The 27,171-nt window shown below is 37.8% G+C and overlaps 1 protein-coding gene across 2 annotated transcripts in view; it reads right to left on the bottom strand.

Annotated features, from left to right (window-relative positions):
- il1rapl1a (interleukin 1 receptor accessory protein-like 1a) overlaps positions 1–27,171 on the bottom strand; it is an 86,520-nt gene that overhangs the window by 24,736 nt on the left and 34,613 nt on the right. For both annotated transcript variants that reach the window (XM_082175259.1, XM_082175258.1), the window contains exons 3-6: positions 19,291–19,576; positions 15,657–15,843; positions 14,845–14,998; positions 2,365–2,439 (exon numbers count right to left, since the gene is read on the bottom strand). In XM_082175259.1, coding sequence (XP_082031385.1) covers positions 2,365–2,439; positions 14,845–14,998; positions 15,657–15,843; positions 19,291–19,576 — 702 coding nt within the window. The remainder of the gene's footprint in view (positions 1–2,364; positions 2,440–14,844; positions 14,999–15,656; positions 15,844–19,290; positions 19,577–27,171) is intronic.

Genomic DNA, 27,171 nt, shown 5'->3' on the forward strand with positions numbered 1-27,171 from the left:
AGCGCACATGCGCGTACAAGCACATCTCCGTCCATTACATATATTAAAACGGATGGTATGCGTGTGTTAACATGCACAAGGAGCTCGGATGAACACACACACATACAGTGAAATCCAAAAGAAGGCCCAGTGAATGTTTCGGCACCATATGGAGCGGCTATTGTTGGGAGACAACAGCAGATAATTAGCATAGAGGATTTGCATTTATGAGAACGACTTCCATTCAGAGCATAAACAACATAGCATCATAATGCTGACTATAGCAGCTATCTGTCTAGCAGGGGAACTCCTTTCTTAAACGTTAACAACACACACACACACACACACACACACACACACACACACACACACACACACACACACACACACACACACACACACACACACACACACACACACACACACACACACACACACACACACACACACACACACAAATGCTGCTACTGCTGAGTTAGTGCATAACTGTGCATGGCATGAGTTTAAACATTCTCGATGAGTCTCCTTTAGTAACAGTTTGACGTCTTTTCAATAACAGAAACATATCACACATTTGTTGAAATTGTTTTGCTTGTGTTTTTGTGAGTAAATCCATTACAATCTCTCTCATTTTACTTACACAATTGCTTGCACAAACACAATGCAAATACAAAAACCACACCGGCTGTGTTGGGAATGGAATTCTACTGTACGGCTTACTCCCCAGTATTTTGCACAGTAGCCTATTTAAAAATTATAGTATATGGAAACAGCACACCACATTAAGAGGAAAATTCATGGAATAAAAATGAATTGTGCCCACTATTTGCATGCACTTTCTGCTATTGCTTTAGCACCTGATTCAGTAACAGCACTCCAATTGTCCTGTGCACATTTCCATCAGCAAAAATTGAGTTTAAGTTGTGAAGGGTGCAGCAGAGAACCGCAATTAAGGGTTATTTTGCTGGGACTGTAGAGCACCTCGGCTTTTTTTTTTAAATGCCAAAAATGCACTCAACTGCACCAAACACCTGGATATATGCCTGGTTATAACGCTCTTCTAGATAATTCCATACTTATTTAATTAATTAACTGCTGCCATGATCAGTAGAAAGTGTTCACAAACATTTTTAAAGTAACCTAGTATTCAATATACTGCCAGCTTTCTGTAAGTGATAATGTGCTAAACAAAACATTATTTGATGGTAACTTTATTTGCATCAAATTCTGATGATTTTGTCAAAATAGTATATATCAAACTATGCATTATATACACTACCATTTAAATGTTTGGGGTCAGTGAGTTTTTTTTTTTGTGAGAGAAATTAATACTTTAATTTAGAAAGGATGCTTAAAAGTGACAGAAAATACATTTATAATGTTACAAAAGATTTCTATTTAAAATAAATGCTGTTCTTTTAATCTTTACATTCATCAAAAAATCCTAAAAGGAATTGTAACACTGTTTCCTCAAAACCTTTAAGCAGCACAAATGTTTTTAACATGTAATAATAAGAAATTACATGTGAAAAATAAGAAATGTTTCTTGAGTATTGAATCAGCATATTAGAATGATTTCTGAAGGATCATGTGACACTGACAACCGGAGGAATGATGCTGAAAATTCAGCTTTTCCATCACAGGAATAAATTACATTTTAAAACCGTTATTTAACACTTTAATTGCAATATTACCATTTTTACTGTATAGTTGATCAAATAAATGCAGCCATGGTGAGCATAACAGACTTCTTTCCAAAATATAAAAAAAAATATTACAGACCCCAAACATTTGAATGGTAGAGTACACTGATAAAGTGTATAGCACTTGACAGAAGCAGAAGCACCATGCGTCACTGGTGCCCCCTCAAGATGCCCTGGTTATTTTGAGAAGTGGGTGATGTGACAAGCAGACGAAGCATTTCATTCAGAAACACTTTGGCTAAAATGGCGCAACTGTTTGAATTTGGTTGAATGTTTAATTCAGCAAGCATTCCAGTCAGCATCTCGGAAACAAATAGTTTCTCATTACCCATCAAAAAAATGAATCAACCAGACAAATCGTGAAAAAACATGATTGATATCGCCTCCAGTTCTTTTGTCACCCTGGAAATAAAAGGTCAAGTCAAGTGCAATGCATCATGGGATACAATATTCCACGCAATGTGCTCTGGTTCTATACTGCATATTTTTTACAAATGTAGTAGGTCATTCGGGTAACCATGCATTCAGAATATTTGCATACTGTGCACAGTGTACATATTACATACTATGTTCTTTCACATGCCTTTGCGAACAAACCCACCCCCCCCCACCCACCCACACACACACACACACACACACACACACACACACACACACAAACACAAACGGAAGCAGTTCTTACCGAGCTGCACATCCATGGCGAGAAGCTTGTTTTCAGAGGGAAACAGAATCCTGGGGGGCTCTTCAGTCAGAGGAGCTGAAACAGACACAGAGCGTTATTTTTACTAAGTGACATCAAGCACCTCTGATGAAGCACACACTCTCTCCCTCTCTCTGCCCACACGTTCGTGATTGGATGAGTAAACTCCAGCATCTTGCCATCAACATCTCAGCGAGAATTGTCTTGGTCTCCCCAGTTCTCTCGTTTCGGTTCTTTTTGACCCCCCCCCCCCCCCCCCCCCCCATAAATCAATCCTCCCCACATCCCTTTCTCTCTCCAGATCTTCCTCTCCCCATGTGGGCATGATGCTCCAAATTCCAGCTCATTTCCTTCGAGTCAGAGGTGTGTACGTGTCTTTCTCTCTGGTGATTATGCTGACTGTATTTGTTCAGTTGGCTTTTCCCAAGCACAGGATTGCTGTAGGTTATACTACACGCACCATGCCACTGCATACGTGTGCGTTTGCATTCGGCTTTATGTAACTCTTAAAACTCGAGGATGTATATTTGTGTGTTTGTCGCAGCTCCAGATTGGTTCTGGGCTGTGAGTGTGTGTGTGTGCGTGACGTGGGGGGTGCACTTAATAGACAGCAAGCTGGTGGAAGTTTAAGCCGCGCGATCGCTCATCCAAAATCCAATTTTCACTCGGCGGAGGAAAGAGCACTGGCCCCTCCCGACGGATTATTCCGGGTGACTGACGGATAGCAAACAGCAAATTAATGAATTATGCTTCCAGAATATACACATCTCACTGTTGACCCATGCAGCACATTTCCCTGTTAAAGTTATAAGGGAAATGGACACATTAGAACAGTAAGATGGTGTGACTTAAATCACATTATGAGAAAACCAGTATCATAGTAACGGTGTACATCACAATTTAGCTTTATGCTGAAAATACAACAACAAAAAACATTAAATAACTAATTTTCATCTGGTAATGATTCATTTTGGATAATCTAATATATTAAAGGGAGTTCACCCAAAACATGGAAAAAATTGTACTTCAGGGCTCAACGCTAAGGATTTTTCTACTTTCAAATTTTTACTTGCCCTGCAAAAATTTTCACTGGCCCCACAACAAAAAAAACAAAAAACAAAACAAACAAAAAAAAGAGTAAAAGAAAAGAAAATGGGCCTATAAAACAAGCCTAGTATTGTTCTCGTTATTTTTGATACATGTAACCAAGGTTATGACACCAAAAGCTACTAGATTAACTCATTTAAACAGTAAGTAAAACAATGGGAACAAATAATCAAATTACGTGCAATAGCACAAAAAAATACAACAGAACAAACATATAAATTAAATAAACAGTGCTTTTCAGGTTTTTTATGTAAGTTTAAAACAGGAGATTTTCAGGTGGAGAAATTGTAATCTAATGTAACTATATAACTATAGATCAACCTTTATTAAAATTAATCTGAAGAGCAGTTAAAGATTCATAAATAATGTTTTGAAATGTTGAACATATAAAACGTTAAATACTGTTATTTTAAATTATTTTAAAAAATGAAAAGATAGAAAAGAATACTTTAAATGTGAAATTAAATCTGCCAGGAGGTGGCAGCAAGTCACTTTTAATGAGTGAGCCATTGAGATTCAACCGATTCATTCAAACGGCTGATTCATTCGTTAAGGAAGCTTTTTAGTGTCTTAATGAGTGAGTCATTGAATCATTGATTCAGCTGATTCGTTCGAAAAGCTGATTCATTCAGTAAAAATATACCGTCGTGTGTTGCTCAGAGACGCCGTAGAGCTGTGAACTATTTTCGTAGGCGGAATAGAGCGAAACTGGCGATTTGATGTCTAAAATGTAAGTCACTTAATATTAACTTGTTTATTCAACTTAACTCTGTATAAAATCAGTCACATTTGTAATCATGCTGATATTTGGAGAAAAACGGCGCTCTTCGTGATATATTGGTTAACTATATTAAATTATATAAAAATATAAGACATACAGAGGCATTTTTACCCCTTATCTTGAATCTGGGGGCATTCTAATATGGAAAGCCAAACTGTTCACAATTCGCGTGCTTTTGACCGCCGTATCAATATTAAAACGGCGTCTTCATAACGCCGGTAGGCGTTAAATAAACGCCGTCAGGCGATAAGTTAACGTCACACGCCGCCACGCGTTAAAATAACGCCACTCGCCGATAGATGTTAAATTGACGCCACACGCCACTCAAAATGCAGATGTATGAGCTCATCTATATGGCCCCTCCTCTACTGAGTTTGAGGACTCTACGGCAAGTCGGAGAGGACAATCTAGTTTGGAAGAGCGCGAAAATGGCTAGGAGAGGATTTGTTTTGCGGTGTAAACACACTATAAATGACTGCACTCGCCTTTTACTCTCTGATAATCCAGGGGCTGATGTCTTTCAGTCATCATTAAATAGGTAAAGATTTCTGTAAAGATAATATATTAGCATTAACGTACGTCGGGTGGTTGTAAGTGTAAAGAATGTGCAATGCAATTCTATGACCAATTGTGCTGGTAACGTTACTGTACATAATATGTAAGGGATAAAGTATAGAGAGGCGGTCGTTACAGCGAATAACAAGCCCGACAGGCTTATTACATGGATTCTACATTGGAATTCAGCCAAGCCACGTAATAACATTGTTTATTACATGGCTTGGCTGAATTCCAATGTAGAATGCGGTCTGTTATTTCTTGATAACAGTCCGCTGCGAACAAAACAGCCCATTGCTATGGACGCGGAACGGACTATTTTCTTTGGCGGAAGCAATACAACCGTTTTTAAAGCAATAAACTCCTTTTTAAATCAATAATTTGTGTCAAATTAATTAATTATTTTGTAGGTAGCCATGTAATAAGCCTGTCGGGCTTGTTATTCGCTATAACGACCGCCTCTCTATACTTTATCCCTTACATATTATGTACAGTAACGTTACCAGCACAATTGGTCATAGAATTGCATTGCACATTCTTTACACTTACAACCACCCGACGTACGTTAATGCTAATATATTATCTTTACAGAAATCTTTACCTATTTAATGATGACTGAAAGACATCAGCCCCTGGATTATCAGAGAGTAAAAGGCGAGTGCAGTCATTTATAGTGTGTTTACACCGCAAAACAAATCCTCTCCTAGCCATTTTCGCGCTCTTCCAAACTAGATTGTCCTCTCCGACTTGCCGTAGAGTCCTCAAACTCAGTAGAGGAGGGGCCATATAGATGAGCTCATACATCTGCATTTTGAGTGGCGTGTGGCGTCAATTTAACATCTATCGGCGAGTGGCGTTATTTTAACGCGTGGCGGCGTGTGACGTTAACTTATCGCCTGACGGCGTTTATTTAACGCCTACCGGCGTTATGAAGACGCCGTTTTAATATTGATACGGCGGTCAAAAGCACGCGAATTGTGAACAGTTTGGCTTTCCATATTCTAAATGCATTTTAATTGATTAAATCACGCCGTAAAAGCATAACGTTACACACTATGTGCACGCGCTCTAGTCTAATCTACCAGACTACATCACGTAGTGTGTGCGTGCAGGTGTGTAGGTGTGTTTTTGTAATGAGAGGGACATAACATTACTCGATAATGTCAGATCGTTAAATCAACAAAAACAATATCATTGACGATATATAGTGACCACCCCTACAGCCAGAGCCGCCTTAACCTTAACCTAATGGGCCTACCCGGGGCTGAGAGGTTTTGTAGGCCCCCCATCCCCTTGATTTATAGAGTCCCCTTGATATACAGGTTTCGAGACCTACAACAGTGAGTTTTTTAATATTGTTTTTAATTTTAATATTGTTATTAACATATCACTGAGCACATAAACACAAGACACTTTATTTAACAACCACACACAGCAACTAAATTTCAACTTTATGCAAATGAGAAGCGATTTTCGCGAGCGACAACCAATAGGAAAGAAGCCTTTCAGTGGAGCTCAGCTCCCGTCACCGTCTCGAGTGCAGTGCAGGCAAGACAGAAGAGTTCAAGGGCGATTTCACGATTGTCTATGATTTGACTGTAACTAACCACAAACATGGATATAATAAAATAATGCATGGAAAATAAACTGTCGACAGTCTCAGTGAGTTTAATTCATACATTTATAGTTCGAGTGTTGTAGTTTTATGATGCAAGTTTTGCACTGCTGCAGTTCATTTTACAGTTTCCCCTGCATTGTGTTGACTATTAGGGACAAGACAATTTATTATTTGTCAAATTCGGATGACGTTTTAGTATTTTATGACAGTATGAGTGAGTTTAATTTGTAGATTGATCGATCGTTAATCTAGTAAATGATTTAATCCCTGAAAACTGCGTGGTAATATAAAAACACTCTCCCAACAGCATACTGTTCTTTTGAGCCTAATTCCTAGTCAAATTAAAATTATATAGTTGTATAATACCACTTGTGATGGTGTTTTGTATAGATGTGGCCAGACGAGCAGTCTAACGCCTCATTCGCGCCGCGGGACATCTAGACGCGCGTAAACGCGTCTTTGCATTGACATTGAAATCACTCGCGCCAGACGCTCTATTCGCGTTTGGTGTGAACGCACCATAACAATAACATTAGAGCGACAGCACTACCAACGCCCACAAGCGATAGCGACATACAGCGACAAAATCTGACAAGTTAAAAAAAAAATATGACCTTTTCAGCTCATCATGAACCTGAACATGGGTGGCACCTGGGCTTCAGCCCAGGTAAGCCTGTGCATTAATGCGGCCTTGCCTACAGCACTGGCCCGATCGGGCAAGTGACAGTTCCGCCAACTAACGTTAGTCACGAGCGTCGTTCACTCTGGCAGTCATTGTTGAGCCCTGTTACTTACTCACCCTCAAGTTGTTTAAGTAATGACAAAATTGACACCCATTTTTGGGTGAACTATCCCTTAAACACATTTAGATTTGTTGTAAAGGGATAATAGATGTAATTTTAAAAATATGTAAATTAATTAGCAGAAATAAGTTAATGCAACCCCTTAGTTTTGACCATCTACTGGGTTGACTAGTAAAATAAATTCAGAAATAAAAGTACTTTTAACACGCAGTAGTCAAAATGGATTTACAACAGATTTATTTCTTTTAGTAAAGGCAGAGATGTGACTTTCGGACAGCAAATAAATTACCACACAACCTTGGTATTTGTCAAAAAACGGTCGGTAATTCAGCTGGGGATTTTTATGTGGGTGGTGGGGGTAAACTATTACCGTCTGAATAAAGCTTATGACCGGTTTCAGTGGTTTATAAGGTGAAGTGAATTACAACGTCGATTTTGGCTTGTTTCTTCTTCACAAAGCCAACAAATGACTTCAGAAGAGTTGTAATACAGCTCACGAGTCTTATAGACCACTTTTATGGTACTTTATTTAAGCTTGTGACCTTCATTGTAACTGCATGGAAAATAGAGCCAGCACAACCTTCAGAATAATCCTTTATGTGCTCCATGGAAGAAAGTCAGACATATGAGTTTGAAACAACATGGGGGTGAGAAAATGATGAGAACTCATTTTTAATTTTAGGGTGAACTATTCCTTTAAAATAATTTGTTTTTGAGAATATGAGAGTCTTTAATGAGCCTGTCAAGACTGTAACTATCATAACATGCTTTAAACGCAGCTTGAGGACATGCAGAGATTGAGAGGACGAGAGAAAAGAGAGAAGGCGAGAAAGAGAGAGGATGAGTCACCATACAAATTGCTTGCTGTCTGGTAGAACAATTACACAGCTAATCTAAGCAATGAGCAATGTAGTGTCACCACGACTCGAACCCACAACCATGACAAACACCCTCAATATGAAGATGCTATCGTCTCCATGTCTAAAAGTAAAAAGACAGAGAGGAGAATTCACTAAGATTGAATTGCGGCCACTGACAGCACCATTTATTTGCGAACACTGTCTGCATTGTTTGAGCGCCCAATTCACTAACGTCCACAAATTCCGTGCTGAATTTAGATAAAAAGGAGGTCCTCGCACTAAAAAGAATCAAAATAGTTAAACCTGATTGCGATAGTTAGTGAATAAGCAGCTATTTTTTGCATTAAAATACTGGATGCAAAAAAGGCGCAACTGTTTAGTGAATCCGTCCCTGAGAGAGGAGAACACAGAGAGATAGATGAAAAGAGAGAGATAGAGTGGAAATGTGGGTTGGCTTAGAAGCAAGGGATGAGTGTGATGGAAGGATAGCGTGATGCAGAAGAGGAGAGAAATAAAAACACTCAAGCCAGCACGGTGGGGAGACTGGTTACACTCAGCAGGGGGGAAGCTACAACCCAGAAAAAAACTACAAGAATCCGTCCGCTTTTAAATTCCTTCATGCTCTGTTTGTGTGTTATTGTTCTCTTTCACACACACTCACACACATCCGTAGAGTAGCTTCTGTGTGTGAGATGAGTTCACGGAGTTTGAGACTGATATATTGACAGACTGCGAGTAGGAGAGGTGTGATAGCGCAGGATCCCTCTGAGGTTCACAACTCCTTTTCACCAACACACACACACACACACACACACGGCCACAAACACACGTAAGCACATTCAAACTCTCGCAAAACGCTTGCATGCACGTATGTAGCCTCAAAAGGTAACTGGACATGCTTAAAAATGTATAAACGTCTATGCATTAGAATAGATGCACGTTTCCAAGTTGGAAGTCTGAATTCGAGTGCCGCTCTATTGCACTTTTCCAGGAACATTCTGGACATTCTGATTTTACGAATTGAATGGGACACAGCATCACTAGAGGCACCTGTGTGAAATTGATGGGAACTGACTCTAAGCTCCATTAAAATGATCTTGCAATCAGCTGATTGAAAGTAATAGCAACAATAGATGCAATGCCTCATGCAATAACATTCATAAATCGTTGTGTCATAATATGGCTTTAAGTGTCGAAATAGTTTTGAGGGCCACTGTACACTCACACACGCACACTTAAATTGTATACTTTTTTAGATAATTGGAATGAGGCAATATTAATATTAATATGAATGATTATCATTATAATTAAATTAATAAATTATTACTATTATTAAATTAAAAAAAGATAATAAATTATTTGATAATATTATTGATATACACTCCGTCAATATTAAGAAATAATTCTTTTGTGGTATTTTTATTTTAATTTTGCCTCCTCAGAAAAAAACGCCTCAGATTCTGATGTAGGACCCAGACAGTTATTTTTAATCTCTCTCTGTCATAGTTCATATTGCATAACTATTTGTGCAGTGCAGGGTAAATAATTAACATACCCCTCTGAATGCTGAAACACAATTTTTCCATTACATATAAACCCAAAACAAGGGAACAGCTAATCAAAAACACGCAACTTAAACGGTCTGAGAACCTTTTCTAGAACACAGATGTAACCCACACCTAACAGCCTTAGCTGCGGCTTAAACTACAAGATAAACCTTGTGTGAACTTTAGCCTGCAAAAGTGTCCTAGCATTAGCCAGAGAGCACGGTTCGCTGGCGAAACTAGGGCAGATTTGATGCTTGGGAGAACACGAGAACGTATTCATTGCGATCACTGCAGCACACTGCGCCGGATACGATTCACTTTTGTAGAGCATTCAAAATATCTGACTCTGTTTTCAGTGATGACAGAGATTTTCATGCTATGCATTATTCCTGTTCAGATGTCCTTGAGAAATAAACTGTGAGATAAAAGGAAGCTCTGAGGGGAAGAACTACTGGAGTGGAATGTAAAAAAGGTGGAATGTGTGTTACTGCCGTGTGTGTGTGCAGGGACCTAAGCTAATTGGGTGAGAGAATTCTACGGTTTTACGTATAAGGACATAATAATAAATAAAAAAATCATCTGGTGGTTAGCAGGTCTTAAAATGAGCTAAATACAACCTCAGATGAACAACACCACATGACACAGTGGACCTGCAACCTAAATTAAAAATAAATAAAATAAAATATGTTCCTATTAGGATCAAATAAAGTGGATTCATACTTAGAAATACTAGCTATGGCCCTGTGTGTAAATAACATAACATAAAATAAAAACAATAACAGTGTCGGAAATTCCCCAACATGAAGAAAAATGAGAGTGTGTGTGTGCATTATTGGGTGACTAAGAGAGAGTTAAGTTGTCGCACTCTCACTTAGCGGCATCTGTAATTATTCCTTAATTAAATATGATTACATAACTCTCTACTGATTACGGGCACATGTGCACACACACACACACACACACACACACACACACACACACACACCGACACTTACACAAAAACACACACACACACACACACACTTATCTTGTCCTGATTAGACTTGACAGATGCAAGGTGTTGGGAGCATGTGTAAAGAACGTGCTATCACAGCCCCACTGCACTATTGGGGATTTCAAGACAACGGGGCTCCAATCAACATGGAGATCAATGGATAAACAAACAAACACTCTCTTACCCGTGTATCATTTTGTAACCATTTAATACCTACCCTGCCACTCAGCAACGCTTCCCCTGCATGCTACAGTACCCACAAACCCTTCCGTCATATATGGGCGACTGAATCGAATCTGAGCGACTGTCCTCGTCTGACCGTTGGTAAAGGTGGGAGAGGTAAAGAAAGGTTGGCATTGTCCCTGGAACACTCTGTCGCAAGTCCCTCCTGGGCACACACGCTTACACTGCTCCAAACCTGCCGTTGGCATGGACACCACGCAAGTGTCCATGGAAACCACATTGTCTGTACTAAAATAGCAATAGGAAATGCAAGCTACTTTTGGAAACTGTTTTCCAGCAAGCGCAACAACACAGCTCTGCATCCGGAAGCTGGACGCCTCTTCTAAAATTCTTCTAAAATTCCTTGGCAGAATAAAAATATAAAAATGGACAAATTAGAGATAACTAGGGGTTTTATTTTTTCTCTGGAGAAAAAAAAAAAAAATCTGAGAAGCAGGTAACTTGTGTAAAGCCTCAATTTGATCTCCATTTTAATCACATTGCTCTCTAGGGCAAATTTGTGATTTATTTTCTAGAAGAAATGACTGATAGTTTCAAGGACATTCCTGTTCTTTTAAAAGTATTCATTTATTGAGACATGATACCAACTTTAATATGTAAAAACAGCATTTTATATGACCTGTGGTTACTAAGGCATGCTCAAAGCAAAAGCCCAAAGTAAAATACAATAATAATGAATAACCATAATTATGAATAATTCATTTTCAGGGTAGTTTTGATAAACTGAAAGGTGCTAGAAAATAAAATGGGCTGGAGAAAATTAAATGGGATGGAAAGTTAATGTCTGACACTGAAAAAAATATATTTTATATAATAAAATATTTATTATATATATTGTAAGGGAAATTATACACACACACACATATATATATATATGTGTGTGTGTGTGTGTGTGTGTGTGTGTGTGTGTGTGTGTGTGTGTATAATTTCCCTGTATATATGTATAAATAAGTTCCCTCACAAACTGCTGGTTTCAGAGACATTTTCCCCCACACGATTTGATAGCCTTATATAATGAAGTGATATAAAAAAATAAATATGATTTGTCCCATTAAGTGTTCCTTATTGCAAAAAAATCTGACGCTTGTATTCATTACTGAGCACCTCAACCATTTCTAATGATTTTATATTCTCTGTTGCCATTTATCTAACATAAAAACACATTCAGACTTTTTTTCTTTTTTTGTCTGTCTTTGTAACATTATCTTGTTTTCTCCAACTACAGGCAAAGCATGATGAATCACTTGGTGAGAAAGAGGGCAGCAGACCAGCCAGGTCAACGTGCAGGACATCAGACTCTACAAGAGCATGACGCTCCTGTGTCCTGCAGATATATCATAGGACAACGGTAGTGTACTGAAAGGAAACTTATTCACTGTTAAAAACCAGCCTGAATTATTTCTCTCGCCTATTACTATAATAATCAGTTTCTATGACTGATATGGAGTTCACACCCAAATACACACATACAGCTCACACAGGAAGTCATTTTTTCTCTGTTTGTGTGTGCAACGTGCATGATTAACTGTTTAAACACATTTTTGGCTTTCTGCCTCGAGTGAGGATGTACAATAGCACTGATTCACATCATTGGGCGTGTATTTTTGTAGGTCAGTTTCACGCTTCAGATTTTCAGAAATCCACGCGCACAAAAAGGCACAAAAAGACCCACCGCTCCAATCGTTGTTGTCGAAAACCATGTCCGCAGTAATAGACTGTCTGTAAGTACTCAAAAACAAGAAAATGATTCTGTGTTCTTCCGCTAACTTCCTCCCTCGGGCACACAGGCAGCTCCACCAGATAACCCGCTGCAGAGATGTACCATCGAGGCAAGTTTCTGTAGCAATTATAGAGACGTACTGCTGTAACCAGCTCAAAACAAATTGAGCTATAGTGCTTTGATTCTGCTGTAACTGCTATACGACTCCTAACATCAAAACTCTGTATCCGTGATGAGGGTTAAATCAAGCTACGGACTAAATTTTACTGTTAATGGTGTTTTTTCCGTTGAGAATCATTTGCTGTCCTGGACTATAAGTTCCATCCAGGAAATCGTCCCTGAGAGTCTAATGCCATCCTAAAATAGGCTTTAAATGAGCACGGGAAAAGCAGCGCAAAGTGTTTTAATAGGTTTCAACTGAATGAGGGTTTAGGAAGGAAGAGAGAATAACATCTGACCTCTTTTCACCTGTATGTGCCGTTTTATTGACCTGCTATAGTGGCAGAAAGGACAGAGTCCACAAGGGGCCAATAAAAATATGTTTAATCGTAGACAGAGATGTTTAAACGTAAAAATATAGGTGAAAATGACCTTTCCACTGCCGGCTTAGTGTTGTGTCTGTATAAATGTCATTCTATATCTCTCTCTATCTCTATTATTGTGAGTGTAGAGTGGTAAATCAAATGTGTGTAGTGGGAAGAGCACATGTTCACGACACATATGAGCAGTTGTGCTCACGGGAAAAGCAGGTCTGGCCTTGTGTCAAAACTCAATCTTCATTCTTCCTCATTGTCTCATTAAAAAAAAAATGGCTGTGTTTTCATTAACCACTGCATCACTGCATTTTATATTAAAAGACCCTGGTTACTGTATACACATTATTTAAAGCTGCAGTGTATAATTTCAGTGGTACTAAATGCTATTTTACATGCCTGGTGCAAGTCTGCACAAAATACTTTTAGCCTATTTTATCTATACACTGTAATAAATGTCGGTAATTTTTACAGAAAAACACTGTAAAGATATCTTACCATTAACAGTGAAATTGTAATTGGTTTAACATCACGTTATACCTTTTTTTACTGTAAAATATAGTCAAATGCATGGTTTTTGCAATTAAAAACTATGAATTGCCATATAATTTACAGTGAAAAACAGTAAAAGGACAGTTTCAGATGTTCAGTGCAGTTTATGCCAATAATGTGCATTAGGTTGTTTTGTGTAACACTTTGTTATTTAGTTAATTATTGAATTATTTTAGTGTCATGTGTGTGTATATGTGTAATGTTTTGTATGGTTGTCCATATTTTATGGACAAGCCATTTACGATGAACCCTGATTCCTCATGTGGCTTTCTAATGTACAACCTGTATCATTATGGTGGTTATCAGTAAATATTGCAGTACAAAGCAGATTCTAATGAATTAACATTATATAACTTGATGAAATACAGTTATGAGTTGTAAAATATACAGGCACCTATAAGCCATCCTGTAATACCTGAAACATTTTCACTGTTACACTGTATATTATATGGTGAATTTCTTGCAATCACAGCTGCCGTTTTTTACTGTAAATTTAATAGAATATGTTTTAAAGTGTGGATCATAAAATGCGGGGTCGAGGTACATACTGAAGTTTAATAATTAGTGTTTGTGTTTTTATTGACTTTTTTTGTTGAATAGTGAATAACTACACTAATGAACACTAACAAAAGAAAAACCTTTGTGTCACTATCTTACACTGTCCTGTTATTTTCTGTATTCGGTCTGTGTTGCAAAAATACATCAACAATACATTCAATTACAGAAAATGTCTTTTAAAAATAAATAAAAAAAACAAAAATGAAAGAAATGGTTCTAAACTGTATGATTTTTTTATTTTTATCCGTGAAACATAAAAGGATATAAATGAGGGATGATGACTTTGACTATCAAGCTCAAAAAAGCAGTCCATATGACTCACATACTATATTGTGAGTCTTCTGAAATCATATGATAGCTTTGCGTGAAGAATAGACTGAAAACTTGTATTGACTGAAAACTTGTGCATTAATGATACATACACCAAAGTCATTGTTAACAAAAGCATGACACAGTGAGTGTGCCTGAAACCAAACAAGAAGCAAAAAAAAAAAGAATAATACCACACGCTCCAAAAAACTCCCGACCCCTCTCAGCAAGACTATTACAGCAAGTGCTCTCACACACTGAAGAGACGTCACACGGTACTACCTGTCACGCTCAAATAGGTCGTCCTCCGCACCAGGAAGCCTCCGAAAACCAGCTCACAGGTGTAGTTGCCGATGTCATCCTCCCTCACTTCCTGTATGGAGAGCAAGTCTGCGGTCTGTAGCACGCTACTCCTCCACTGCTGCACATTACACTCCTGCACACCCGCAGGCAAAGAGAAATAGAGAAAAACTATAAAGAAACAAAGAGACTGCACCATATTGCATGTGTATACACATTTGTATATTTTCATAATGAAAAAACTCATAGGGGAATTCAATAAGAATAACTGTGCTTGCCGACAGCAAGCAAATCAAGTAATGGCACACACACGCCCCACAAAAATCAGTGCTAAACACAATTTCTTGATCTTGCGGGTCGCAACGCAGCGATCCAGACACCCGAATTGGATCTTTAAAATGCAGAAAGTGCACTCGACTGTATTTTATAACGCTCTTATGCTAATTTGATCATCATTTGATGAATTACTGCTACCATGATCGATAGAAAATGTACACAAACACTCTCTTTTAAATAATTTTCTGTTTATGGCTTTGAATGTGCGGCAAAAGCACATTGTTAATTGCCCTAGGCAAATAGCGCTAACTTTTGTGAATAAGACAAAGTATAATAACCCTAATTTACATAAAAAGGAGGTGTGTTTGCACTGAAAGGAATGACAATGGCTTAATTTAAATTCTCAGGGGACAGGTGCCATGACGCTGGATTGCAGGTGGTTTGTTATTAAGATGCTGTTTGTGCACTGAATGGCGCGACTGTTTAGTGAATTCTCCACAGAGTATCTCACACCGTACCTTGTACCACGTTATCTGCGGTTTTTCCCCAGGCTGAACGTAATCCTGGATATCAGGACAGGAGATGTCTTTACTCTTTCCCAGTTCTCCTTTCTCAGTGTAGCGCAGTTTTGAGTTATAACATCCAGCTGTGTCATTATCGGCAACCAATAGAGTCATAGACACCTTCATACAAAACGTGGAATTCCTGTAACACACACACACACAGAGTATAAAAACTGTGCTTTCTGCAATCAGATTAACACATACTCACCCAGAGACATTAAATGTGTTATCTCACAGATCCTATACACTAACAAATTAAATCAGGTTTTATTCTAGGTTTAATAGATGTAATTTGACCACGATGGAACACAGTTTGTCTGCAATTTTCATGTGGGACTACAAATAATTAGCGTTTTACTGACAGAATATGAGAAGCAAATGAATAGAAAATGTTTTCTCAAAGGTTTTAAAGGGTCATTTCATAAATTTTTTATCACTTTACATTTTCCCTGAGGTCCACTTATAATGTTCGTCAATGTTTTTCACCAGAAAAACACGTCAAAATTAATATTCCACCCTCTCTTTGACCCTTAGAATTAAACAAGATGTGTTTTTTTGTTTGTTTTTTTGCTGAAGACTTCTATCAAAGATGTGAAAGTATGGAATGAGACAAAATTGAGTTATACAAATTACAGTATGTTTTCATAGTACAATGAGCATTTATTTATTTATTAAAAAATATATTTCTCATTATATGACCCTGCATTTTGTTTGTATTAAATTCAAAGTCAAACTAAATTACACAGCTCCAAACGCATCTTCAGACGCACACACACCTATACACACACTCTGTAACTCAGAAGCATTGCATGTCAACACACACTTCTCTACATTGATGTGTGTCTCCATTAAAAGTGCATTAGTGTTTGTTTTGTCCAAGGGCTTTGAGTTTAATAGCTGCTGATAAGATTTGTTGAAATTTGACCTTTTCAGTGTAATGACCTCAAACCTCCTACCGGGTTACCATGGTTACAGTGTGCTTGGGGCGGCAACCTGCAATGCACTTGTCTTTCGTAAAATGCATAAACAAATTATCAAAAAAAAAAATACCTATAAGCTCTCTTTCTGCCCTATTAACCGTATAGCAAAGACTATTTTTTCACACGCTCACTATTTTCAGACACTCACATATGTCAGCAGAGTCTTGTTTTATCACCCTATAAACCTAAAAAGAATACTAAAATATCTGCTCTCTCCTGTCGGTGTGTTGCTGAAAACTATTGTTTATGGTTTAATCAGCTCAAAGACAGTCTCAGAGGAAAGAAACACAACAACAACAACTCTATTTCCTGTTGTTAACTGGGTTCTTAATAAAAAAGCCTACACTGGCAGCCTCCTTCTTAGGCAGCATCCTAACTGGACTGGAATCTCAAAAGTGACAACTAGTGGCAATTAATTGGTTTCTAGGGGATCAATGTTTGGCTAGTTCATTTAGGCTGTTATTCATTGCTGGTAAATGCAGTAATCTCAAAAATATGCTGACAAAAACTGTTTTTTCTCCATTGTCACTCATTCTTAAGTAGCTGTGCATACTGACTAAATCATACTGACTAACATAAATCATCAAAATTTCATTACCGATGTGAAAAGGCAGTAAGAAGAAATTCTAAGATTCAAACATTAAAGCTAACATACAAGGGCTGTTTACACCAAGGGCAATGACTATAACTATAACGTTTGAATACTTGTTCTAATACTGTGAAAATAGGGAAGTCCACACCCCAACGAGGAAAAATATTGTTGGAATCACTTTCAGGAAGATATTTCTAGCTGATTAAAACAGCCAAACAGGATTCATCCGACTTTTTAAAGAGGCAGACGACATAACTGCAGCGAGCACTTGATAAGCAGAGCATTATTGTCTGTTGCTGTGGACACTAATATAGTTATCATTATAGTTATATTTATAGTTATCGGTTTTGCTGTGAACGGGCATACAAATACAAAAAAAACGGTATTTCATATTAGATTGGATTTTTTTTTTTTTTTTACCAATACCTTTAAGTATTGAATGCAATGTATATTTATTTAAAAGGATAGTTCACTTAAAAATGTATATTCTGTCATCCTTTACTCAGCCTCATGTCGTTCTAAGGGCACGTTTCAATGACGTACTAAAAGCTGATTTTTTTTTAATATGCATTTTCACACGGATCCACGTAAACTACTAAAACGCTGTATTATGCATGCCAGGCCAGTCAAGTCACCTTTATTTATATAGCGCTTTTAACAATACAAATTAACAGCGATAACAGGAAAATAATGTACAGCAGATCTAGAAGAAAATAGTGTCATAGTCCAGCTTAAGTAAGTTCAGTGATTCATTTTTTTTGTTATAAAGTATTAATTTTGTTGTATTAATTTAGTTTTTCTATACAGCCACTCTGGAGAAAACATTGATGTCATCATCCAGCTCAGTTCAGTTTTTATATAATGGTGTCAATGCAGGCAGATCAATAATATTGTTGAATATTAAGTGTCCCCAACTAAGCAAGCCAAAAGCCAAAGGCGACAGTGGCAAGGAACCAAAACTCCATCAGTTGACAGAATGGAGAAAAAAACCCTTGGGAGAAACCAGGCTCAGTGGGAGTGCCAGTTCTCCTCTGGTCAACGAACGAACAGTGTATGATTCTGATTCAGGCAGCATTACAGGTCAGAAGTCAGATTGGATCGATTCGGAACATTCCGAATATTTATCCAGTTCCATCTGGCTGAAAATCAGAGTCATCACGCCGGTATGGCCGGCATGGTCAGTAGTTGGCGATGTCACTTTGTTAGGAAACACTACTCACCTATAGACTGATAACGAAATACGCATGTGCATTACATCTTTGTTTTTCCAAATTCACATTTTTGTTGATTACACGGAGACAATAACAGAATCGTTTTTAAAAACTTGAACTTTGAATCCCATTTTCTAAGTTAGTGTTTTCAGGCTGCCAAAATGCCATTGCCAAGTAAAAGTTTTCCGTTTTTAGTTGAAAACAATCAACGTAAATGTAAAAGACCCCTTAATCTGTATGATGTTTAGTTCTTCTTTTTCTCTCTTTCTGTTTTTTTTTCTTTTCTGTACGCTCACACATATACAATGAGAGTGACATTTTGTGATGCAAAAGTGTATATGATGAGTATATTATTTGCTTTGACCTCAAGTCAGTTGGAACCTGAGCAAATGAGGACCCTGGAGAGTTGCCTGACTGTTTAATATGTGTGACAGTGGCCTGCGGCATTATAGGAGAGTGCCGGAGTGTCAGTGTTTGATTGATGGATGACAGAACGTCTCACTGTCCTCTGCCGTCGCTCACTTATTTCACTTCCAGTTTTACTGTCCCTGAGAAGATTCAAATACAGACACAACCCTAACACACACACACAATACACGCATACAGTAATACACACAAGCTAATTTTCTCAGCATGACGCTTTTCTTGAAGGCTTTGAGAGACAATCAAAAAACATCAAAGGAGGAAGTTAAGCATATTCCCAGAACCGGCTAATGTCCGAAAGGCAGTGTGTCTCCCTGTGGATTTGCATATTTAAGCATATGAGTGTTCACGCATACACATGTGCGCACGTTTCACTCTCTCACCTCAGAACGCAGGAGTACAGACCGGCGTCCTGCAGCTCAGCAGGCCGAAACCAGATGGCGTCTTCCTCTTTGCTCATGCGTACCCCGTCAAAGGAGATGGGCTCCTCAAAATCGCCATGTCCCAACCCAGAACTCCGGTACCACATCAGACTAAGTCCAATGCTCTGTGCCTGGGTGTAGTTGGCTCTGATGTAACCATAAAACAGAGCACACTTTATCCGCACCGGCTCTCCGTGTAACACCCGGTACTTCAGATAGTCCACGGACCAATCAGTGCAGCCGTCCACTGCAGAAAGACAGGAGGACAGAAATATAAGTCTCCGCACCTTTAGAATTTTGAAAAGTTTCATTAAAGTGCCCCTAGTATGGTTTTTCGAATATTCTCTTTCATGCAGTGTGTAATATAGCTGTTTGTGAATGTAAACGTTCTGCAAAGTTGTAAAGTGGAAAGTGCAATCTTTATGAGTAATTTTTCGTCCGAATCCTACGGTTTTACGGTTCTTTAAAATGAAAATTAGCCCATGATTTACTCACCCTCAAGTCATCCTAGGTGTATATGACGACTTCTTTGAGACGAATACAATCAGAGTTATATAAAAAAATAATCTGGCTCTTCCAAGTTTTATAATGGCAGTGGATTGCAACCAACAGATTGAAGCTCAAAAACGTGCATCCATCCATTATAAATGTCATAAATGTCGTGTCATAAATGAACTCCAAATGGCTCCTGTGGGTTAATAAAGGCCTTCTGTAGCAAAACGATGAGTTTGTGTAAGAAAACTATTCATATTTAACACGTTACAAAGTAAAATAACTAGCTTCCGGCCAAACGGCCATACGCAGTCTACTTGCCCCTAATGCGCAACTTACGAAATGTATGATGGCAGAAGTAGTGTAGTGCGTCATGGTGTAGCGTAAATATCAGCAGTAGGCCTACGTCGCATTACTCGCATAAGTTGCGTTTTACACTTAAGTGGAATCCATATGTTCGTTTGGCCGGAAGCTAGTTATTTTACTTTATAAAGTTTTAAATATTATTATTTTTCTTAAGCCTGGTTCACACGGCAGGATAATTAGGCCGATTTTAGCCCCGATTCACCCCTTCCGACAATCTTAAGGATGCTCCGATTATCGTAAAATTATCTGATCTGATATTCCTGCTGTGTGTGGTGTGTTAAGACTGCTCTCGTCTGCTCAGAAGGACGTCGGGACCGCTCCGATCTCAAATCGGGGATATCCAACATGTTACATTTTTTGGCCCGATTTCTCCTCGTGTGTGGTGTCCCCCGGGGACAAACGAGCACGCAGCCTGTGGACTGTGGCGTGTAGCCAATCAGAATGATTGTTTACTCTGAAGTCACGTTTAATCGAGGGATTTTGCGAGATTTCCCGTCTCACCTGGGAATGCTCAGGAGTCAAATCGGTTCGTGTGTGATATGATGATTTTGCCGTGTGGCTGCGCACCACACACTACGACCAAAACTGTTAGACCCGTGATTTTTTATCTGCGTGTGTGGGGTCTCTCTGGTTTGGAAAATCAGCCGACAATTTTAAAATCGTCCCGTGTGAACCAGGCTTTACACAAACTCATCGTTTTGATTCAGAAGGCCGTTATTAACCCACAAGAGCCGTTTGGAGTTCTTATATAATGGATGGATGCACGTTTTTGAGCTTCAATCTGTCGGTTGCAATCCACTGCCATTATAAAACTTGGAAGAGCCAGATTATTTTTTAATATAACTCTGATTGTATTCGTCTGAAAGAAGAAGTCATATACACCTAGGATGACTTGAGGGTGAGTAAATCATGGGCTAATTTTCATTCGAAAGTGAACTACTCCTTTAACCAGCCCACAACACGTTGTTTTACTGACGAATTCTTCTCAAATCTCGAAATTCAACGTGGGATTCACAAAACGCTTGCCCTTGAAAGATGGGTCAGTACCCAATATATTTGGACCAACTTGCTCCTCAGAATCACAACCTGTAAATATGAATAATTATTGATATATATATTTTCTACCAGGTGTTCAAAATACTTGTTTTGTGCTTTATATTTTGTAAGTTTCCGGCTAACCGGCTTACTCACGTTATTACTGTCTTACTGAAATACTTCTGCTAATCAGCTGTGGGCCACTATTACCCAAAACTGTGTCTATTAATGCAGATTGTCTGTCGTTCTTACTACTTTGAGAAAAGATAAAGGATGAAGCAAGATTTATTTTCACAAACGTTTATGTTACATCAGTCATTCACGTTAGTGTTGGGCGATCATATGCACTTTAATTGATACAGTTAATAGTTCCCGCATGTGCACCGCAATAAATTAGAAATATACACATCGGTTTGTTGATGGACATACCCTTGTTAATGCTGATGGCGAGGAATTACAGTTGAAACATCTCATAATGTACCTCAAACTGAGTAGCGTATCACACTGAGAAACGTCCTGCTCGAGTCGTCCTTGCGATGGAGGTTTGGAGGTTTGGGTTGAATAACTAGTTCTTAATGTTTCATCATCGAACTCATGCTCAGATTGATATGGTAACATTTACGTCATCGTTACTGTCTTTACAGTTTAATCGCTGAGCTGTAGTAAGCCTCCGGACAGAGCTGACGTTCAGTTATGGTAATGAGCGTAGAGCGTTTTAGATTGATTCTCATCAGAAAGTCATGAAAGTCAGGCGCTGTACGCAGGAGACCAATCACAACAGACTGGGCCATCTGGCCAATCAGAGCAGAGTAAGCTCTCGGAAATAAGGGATGTAGAGAGACTGATTCATCCGATGAGTCGTTTGAGAATCATTGAACAATGTGTTGTGCAATGTATATTATGAGAAAATTAAAGTGTTTTTTTTTTTACTTTTGATGCATGTAAACCTGTTGTAGGAGACTTCCAAAACAAAATTAGGAACCTTTAAAATAGCATAATAGGGGCACTTTAAACACCATTTGATGTCACTGGCCATCCAGCAAAACATAAGACATGCAATGTAAGTAAAACATGACAGAATTGTCTTTATCAGGTGCAATATCTCTTTAAGTTACATTATATTTCATTGAGCTAAATGATTTAATCCATAAACACACACAGGATCCTGTAGGTTGAAAAACAAACAAAAACAAACATTACATTTTGCAGATAAAGCTTTAGATACAAACACACACACATGCCACTGTGATAAAAGTCGAATCTTTGAGCTATTGAAATGCAGATTTTTCGACAGAAAGTCTTATAATTAACGAGATGTTAAGTCAATATGAGTCAGAGTTCATTTTAAAGCTTGGATGCTATAGAGAAGTTAACTTGTGCAAGTAATTATACTCTAACTAATTATGTTTCATTGTTGTAATTAACTGCTGTGTTTTATAATGTTTGCATATGCAAGTGTGTGTGTGTGTGCTGGAGGATCGCTGTGCGCATGTGTGTGTGTACACACAGGAGATGGCATGAGCTTGTAATAAAAGCAGTTAATTGCTTTTTTTAAACTCTGGAGATGAAGAAAATAGAGCTATTAAAATCTGATAGGACAGTCAAATAATCTACTGTAGCGTTAATATCCAAGATCTAAACGGCCCCACATTTTACATAATGTGATTTTGCAAAGTGCCCCTAACAAGACCCACATTTTTATTTATGTGCATTACATCATTTGAGATGGCACTGGTGGCCTTGAACAGTGATGATTGATCTGCCTCTGTCTGATTTTCTTTCCAAGTAAAAAAAAATAAGCCCAAATTGTGACAAATACTACTGCTATAGCAATTCAAAAGCAATACACATTATATATTGGGTATACGAGTATTAAATCTTTCAAGCCCTATATTGATGTCGAGATTAATTAATAATTGAACAGTAAAAACACGCAGGAAAATCACTAAACCATAAAAAGGTTTTCTATTTCCATTTCTATTTGACCAGACCCTAAGGTTTTATTTTTTATTATGTTAAAATTAGCCAAGTGAATACTAGTGTGATGTATACATACAATTGTGCAAATATACTTCACAATTCAAAGGATTTTGCATTAGGAGAGGACAAATGAGTCTTGAAAATAATTTCTCAATGCAAAAAATCTGAATTATCTTAAAATGGGCTATATTTCCTTTATGCATAATACATTTTTTTTTTTTTTTTTTTTTTTTTGACTATGGGGTGAAATTTGTCCAGGATATTTTTTTTAGTGTTCATGAGAATCAGCAAACAAAAGGCAGGTCACAGGCTCTTCATAAACACACACACACAAATGTTATTTTACTTGTTGTGAGAGCATTAAAAACACAAGAGCGTATTATAGAGCCTTACACCCCCAAAATGATCATATTTTTCAAGAAAAGAAAAGCACTTGTCATTGAGCAAAGTCCTCTGTGTTTCTGCTTGACTGCATTGCCCTTGACCAAATTCACAAATGGCTAAATCCGTCTCTGTAATAACTTCCCAATTGTGTTCAAATTAAGTGAAACCCATTACAGAACATTTCCTCCCGATGCGGAGGACAGAACTACCACTCATTATTTCGTGTTCCGTCTATGCTGAAAGGTATGAAAATAAACAGCATAAACTGTGCGGAAATGCTTAGTGACACACTGCTCATGTACAAAACGCACCCCTCAAGACGTTTTCCTTCATGCCGAACTTGGATGCTCGTCACTTATGAAAATGCTGAGGCAATAGATGGCAGTTTGCTGAATCTTTTAAATGAATAAGATAGTGAATAAAATTATTTGATGACATGTGCATTCTGCCAAATCAATTACATTTATTATGACAATTACATCACCCTTCTCTCCCACAACACTCTCCTTCTTCCTCCATCTCTCACTGTTTTGTCTTACATCTGTCTTGCATCAGTATGCTGTAACTGTACTGTCTGATATGACTCTACTAAACACGGTTAACCTCTTCAGGTGTCATCATACCCTGCTCTCCATTAATCCCTTTTCTCCAGTTCAGCCACTCTCCATGGTGCTGAAGTCCAGCTGTTTCATTTTATTTTCATGTTCTACTGATATCAACTTTACTTTTTTATGTTTGGGGTCACAGAGACTTGAATTATGTTTGTGTAAAATAATAATAGCAATTTTGATATTTACAACTTATTTTACTTGTCTAAAATTGAAATCTGAAATTGTTTAAATCAGTTCATCTGATCTTAAAGGGAAAGTTCACCCAAAATTCTGACATTACTTACTCACCCTGATGTTGTTCTAAAGCTGAATGAATTTCTTTCTTCTGCTGAATACGAAGAAAGATAGATGAAGAACATGGGCCTGTTTGGTTACTGACATTATTCAAAATATCTTCTTTTGTGTTCAGCAGAAGAAAGAAATTCATACAGGTTTGGAACAACATGAGGGTGAGTAAATGATGACAGAATTTTTTCCCTTTAAACTATCCCTTTAATCAAATCCCAACCGAAAGATATCACTGAAGCTTTATCTTTCTGTGTCTTACCACAAAGTAGACGTACTTTTTTTTCTTTTTTAAGAAAAGTGCATGGCTATCCATTTTAGTAACATTGTTTCAATTTGGGGCCAATTTGTCCTCTGTTGAAACAAATACCAGTGAATTGGTACAGTGTGTACAGTACACCAATCAGATAATCTAATCATGCAATTGGATAATTAAAAATAATACATGATTTATTCCTATTTTATAAATCTCTAACATCCCAAACACAAGCAAAATACTGTACACTAAACAACAGTTCTGTCAGGACCACTTTCTTTAAAGATGATAGACAATTAGCATACAGTTAGGATTTGCGGTATGGTTTTGTTCTAAGAACTACAAGCCCATCCATGCAGCCTAGCATGGATAAAAGCTGGGAGAGCAGCAGTAACCCCCCCTTAGGGTAAACAAAACAGAACCAACATAAATGTATTGCAGATATAATTAATGTTTAATGATTTAATGTACAACTTGATTCAAGAAAAATTTGTCTGATTCGAAGAGAAATATCAGAAGACTAAGTCCTGACTGGACGAGAGGAGGATCTGGGGATGGAGGAGGGCCATTAGCTTCTGAGCAACGTGATGCTGAAGATAATACCGAATGGACCTTGTATACAGGGATGCTGTGATAGGCATCGTATTCCGATAGGTAGACGTGGATCAGCTGAGAGTCAGCTGATGTGAGCTTGACTGACATGACCTGCCAGAACTAATGCTACGCTTGATTATTATAAAACTATATAATGTATGTTTAGTTTGGGGATATGATTTTTGAAAATAAATTATTAATTTTATTCAGCAAGGAATCCTTAAATTAATCAATTAATTAATTAAATTAATCAGTGACAATAAAGTCATTGATATGATAATGTTACATACGATTTCTATTTCAAATAAATGTTCTTTGGAACTTTCTATTCCTCAAATAATTCAGAAAAAATGCATAGTTTAGGATAAGTATGATTTAAAATAAATAATTAATTAATTCTATTCAGCAAGGAATGAATCATCTTTTCACAAAAAAATGGGTAATGCTTAGTATACAGTAATAAAGCACTTACAAAACATTAAACTATTAGTTTATACTTAATTCATAGCATGTCTCTACACTGTTAATATATTTATAGGCTATATACAAATAGTGAGTTATTCATTCATTGTCACTGTAGTTAACACAATTATTATTGTTTAATTAGCTCATGTAAAGGAATTGTTAATTGGTTATAAGGAGTAAATAGTTCTCAATTTAGATTCCCACAAAAACACTAACATTGCCCATCACTGAAAACTACATATTTACAGTTAAGCCCAAAATTATTCATAACCAGGCCAAATGTTTAATTATGGTGAATTTTAGCTGGAATCATATTCTGGCTGGAAATTACACAAATGTTGACAACAGAAAGTAAGACCTTGTGTTAGAGATATTAATGAAGAAAATTAGCTTCTCTTTTTAACATTTTGACAAAACATTTCATTTGTACAATTATTCATACCGTTTCTCAAAAACCAATGGCAAAGCCTTTCTTTTTTCATCACAGATGTCAAACGCTTTTTGGACCATTCCTTTCTTGCATAGATCTCCAGGTACTTGAGGTTGGAAGGCTTCCTTACCATCACTCTGGTCTTCAGCTCTCTCCACAAATTCTCAATTGGATTCAGGTCTCGACTCTGGCTTGGCCACTCCAAAACATTGATATTGTTCTCTGCCAACAATTTCTTGACCACTTTTGCTGTGTGTTTTGGATCGTTATCTTGTTGGAAGATCCACTGCGTCCCCAGGCCAAGTTTTTCTGCAGACTGTCTGATGTTTTGCTCCAGAATCTTAATGTAGTCTTCTTTTTTCATGATGCCATTTACATTTACAAGGTTGCCTCGCCCATTGGCTGAAAAACACTCCTAAAGCAATGTTCCCACCACCATGCTTGACCATTGGGATGGTGGTCTTGGGGTTGAATGCTTCTTTTTTCTCCAAACAAAAGCCACATCTCTACATCCAAACAACTACATTTTTGTCTCGTCAAACCACAGAATAGATGATCAAAAGGCTTTTTCTTTGTCCAGGTGAGCTTTTGCAAAGGTTAGGCGAGCTTTTCTGTGCCCGTCTTGAAGAAGTAGAGTCCTCCTTGGTCAGTGCCCATGGAAGCCAGCCTTGTACAGTGTCCGCTGGAGTGTCTGCCTAGAAATTTTGGCACCAGCATTACTCCGCTTATTCAGGATGGCTTTGCTGGTGATCCTTGGATACTTCTTAGCCTCCCGCCAGTCTTGCCAGCGCAGGGGTCACTTTTGGCTTCCTAGACTTACCATGTCCTTTTACATTTTTTATAGTGTGGAACTCTGTAAAGTTGAACTTTCTAATAATGCTTTGCACAGTGGCCACTGGAACTTGAAAACATTTGGAAATACCTTTGTGCCTTTCACTTTCTTG

The sequence above is a fragment of the Leuciscus leuciscus genome, assembly GCF_965113295.1.
Source record: "Leuciscus leuciscus genome assembly, chromosome: 7".
NCBI lineage: Eukaryota > Metazoa > Chordata > Actinopteri > Cypriniformes > Leuciscidae > Leuciscus > Leuciscus leuciscus.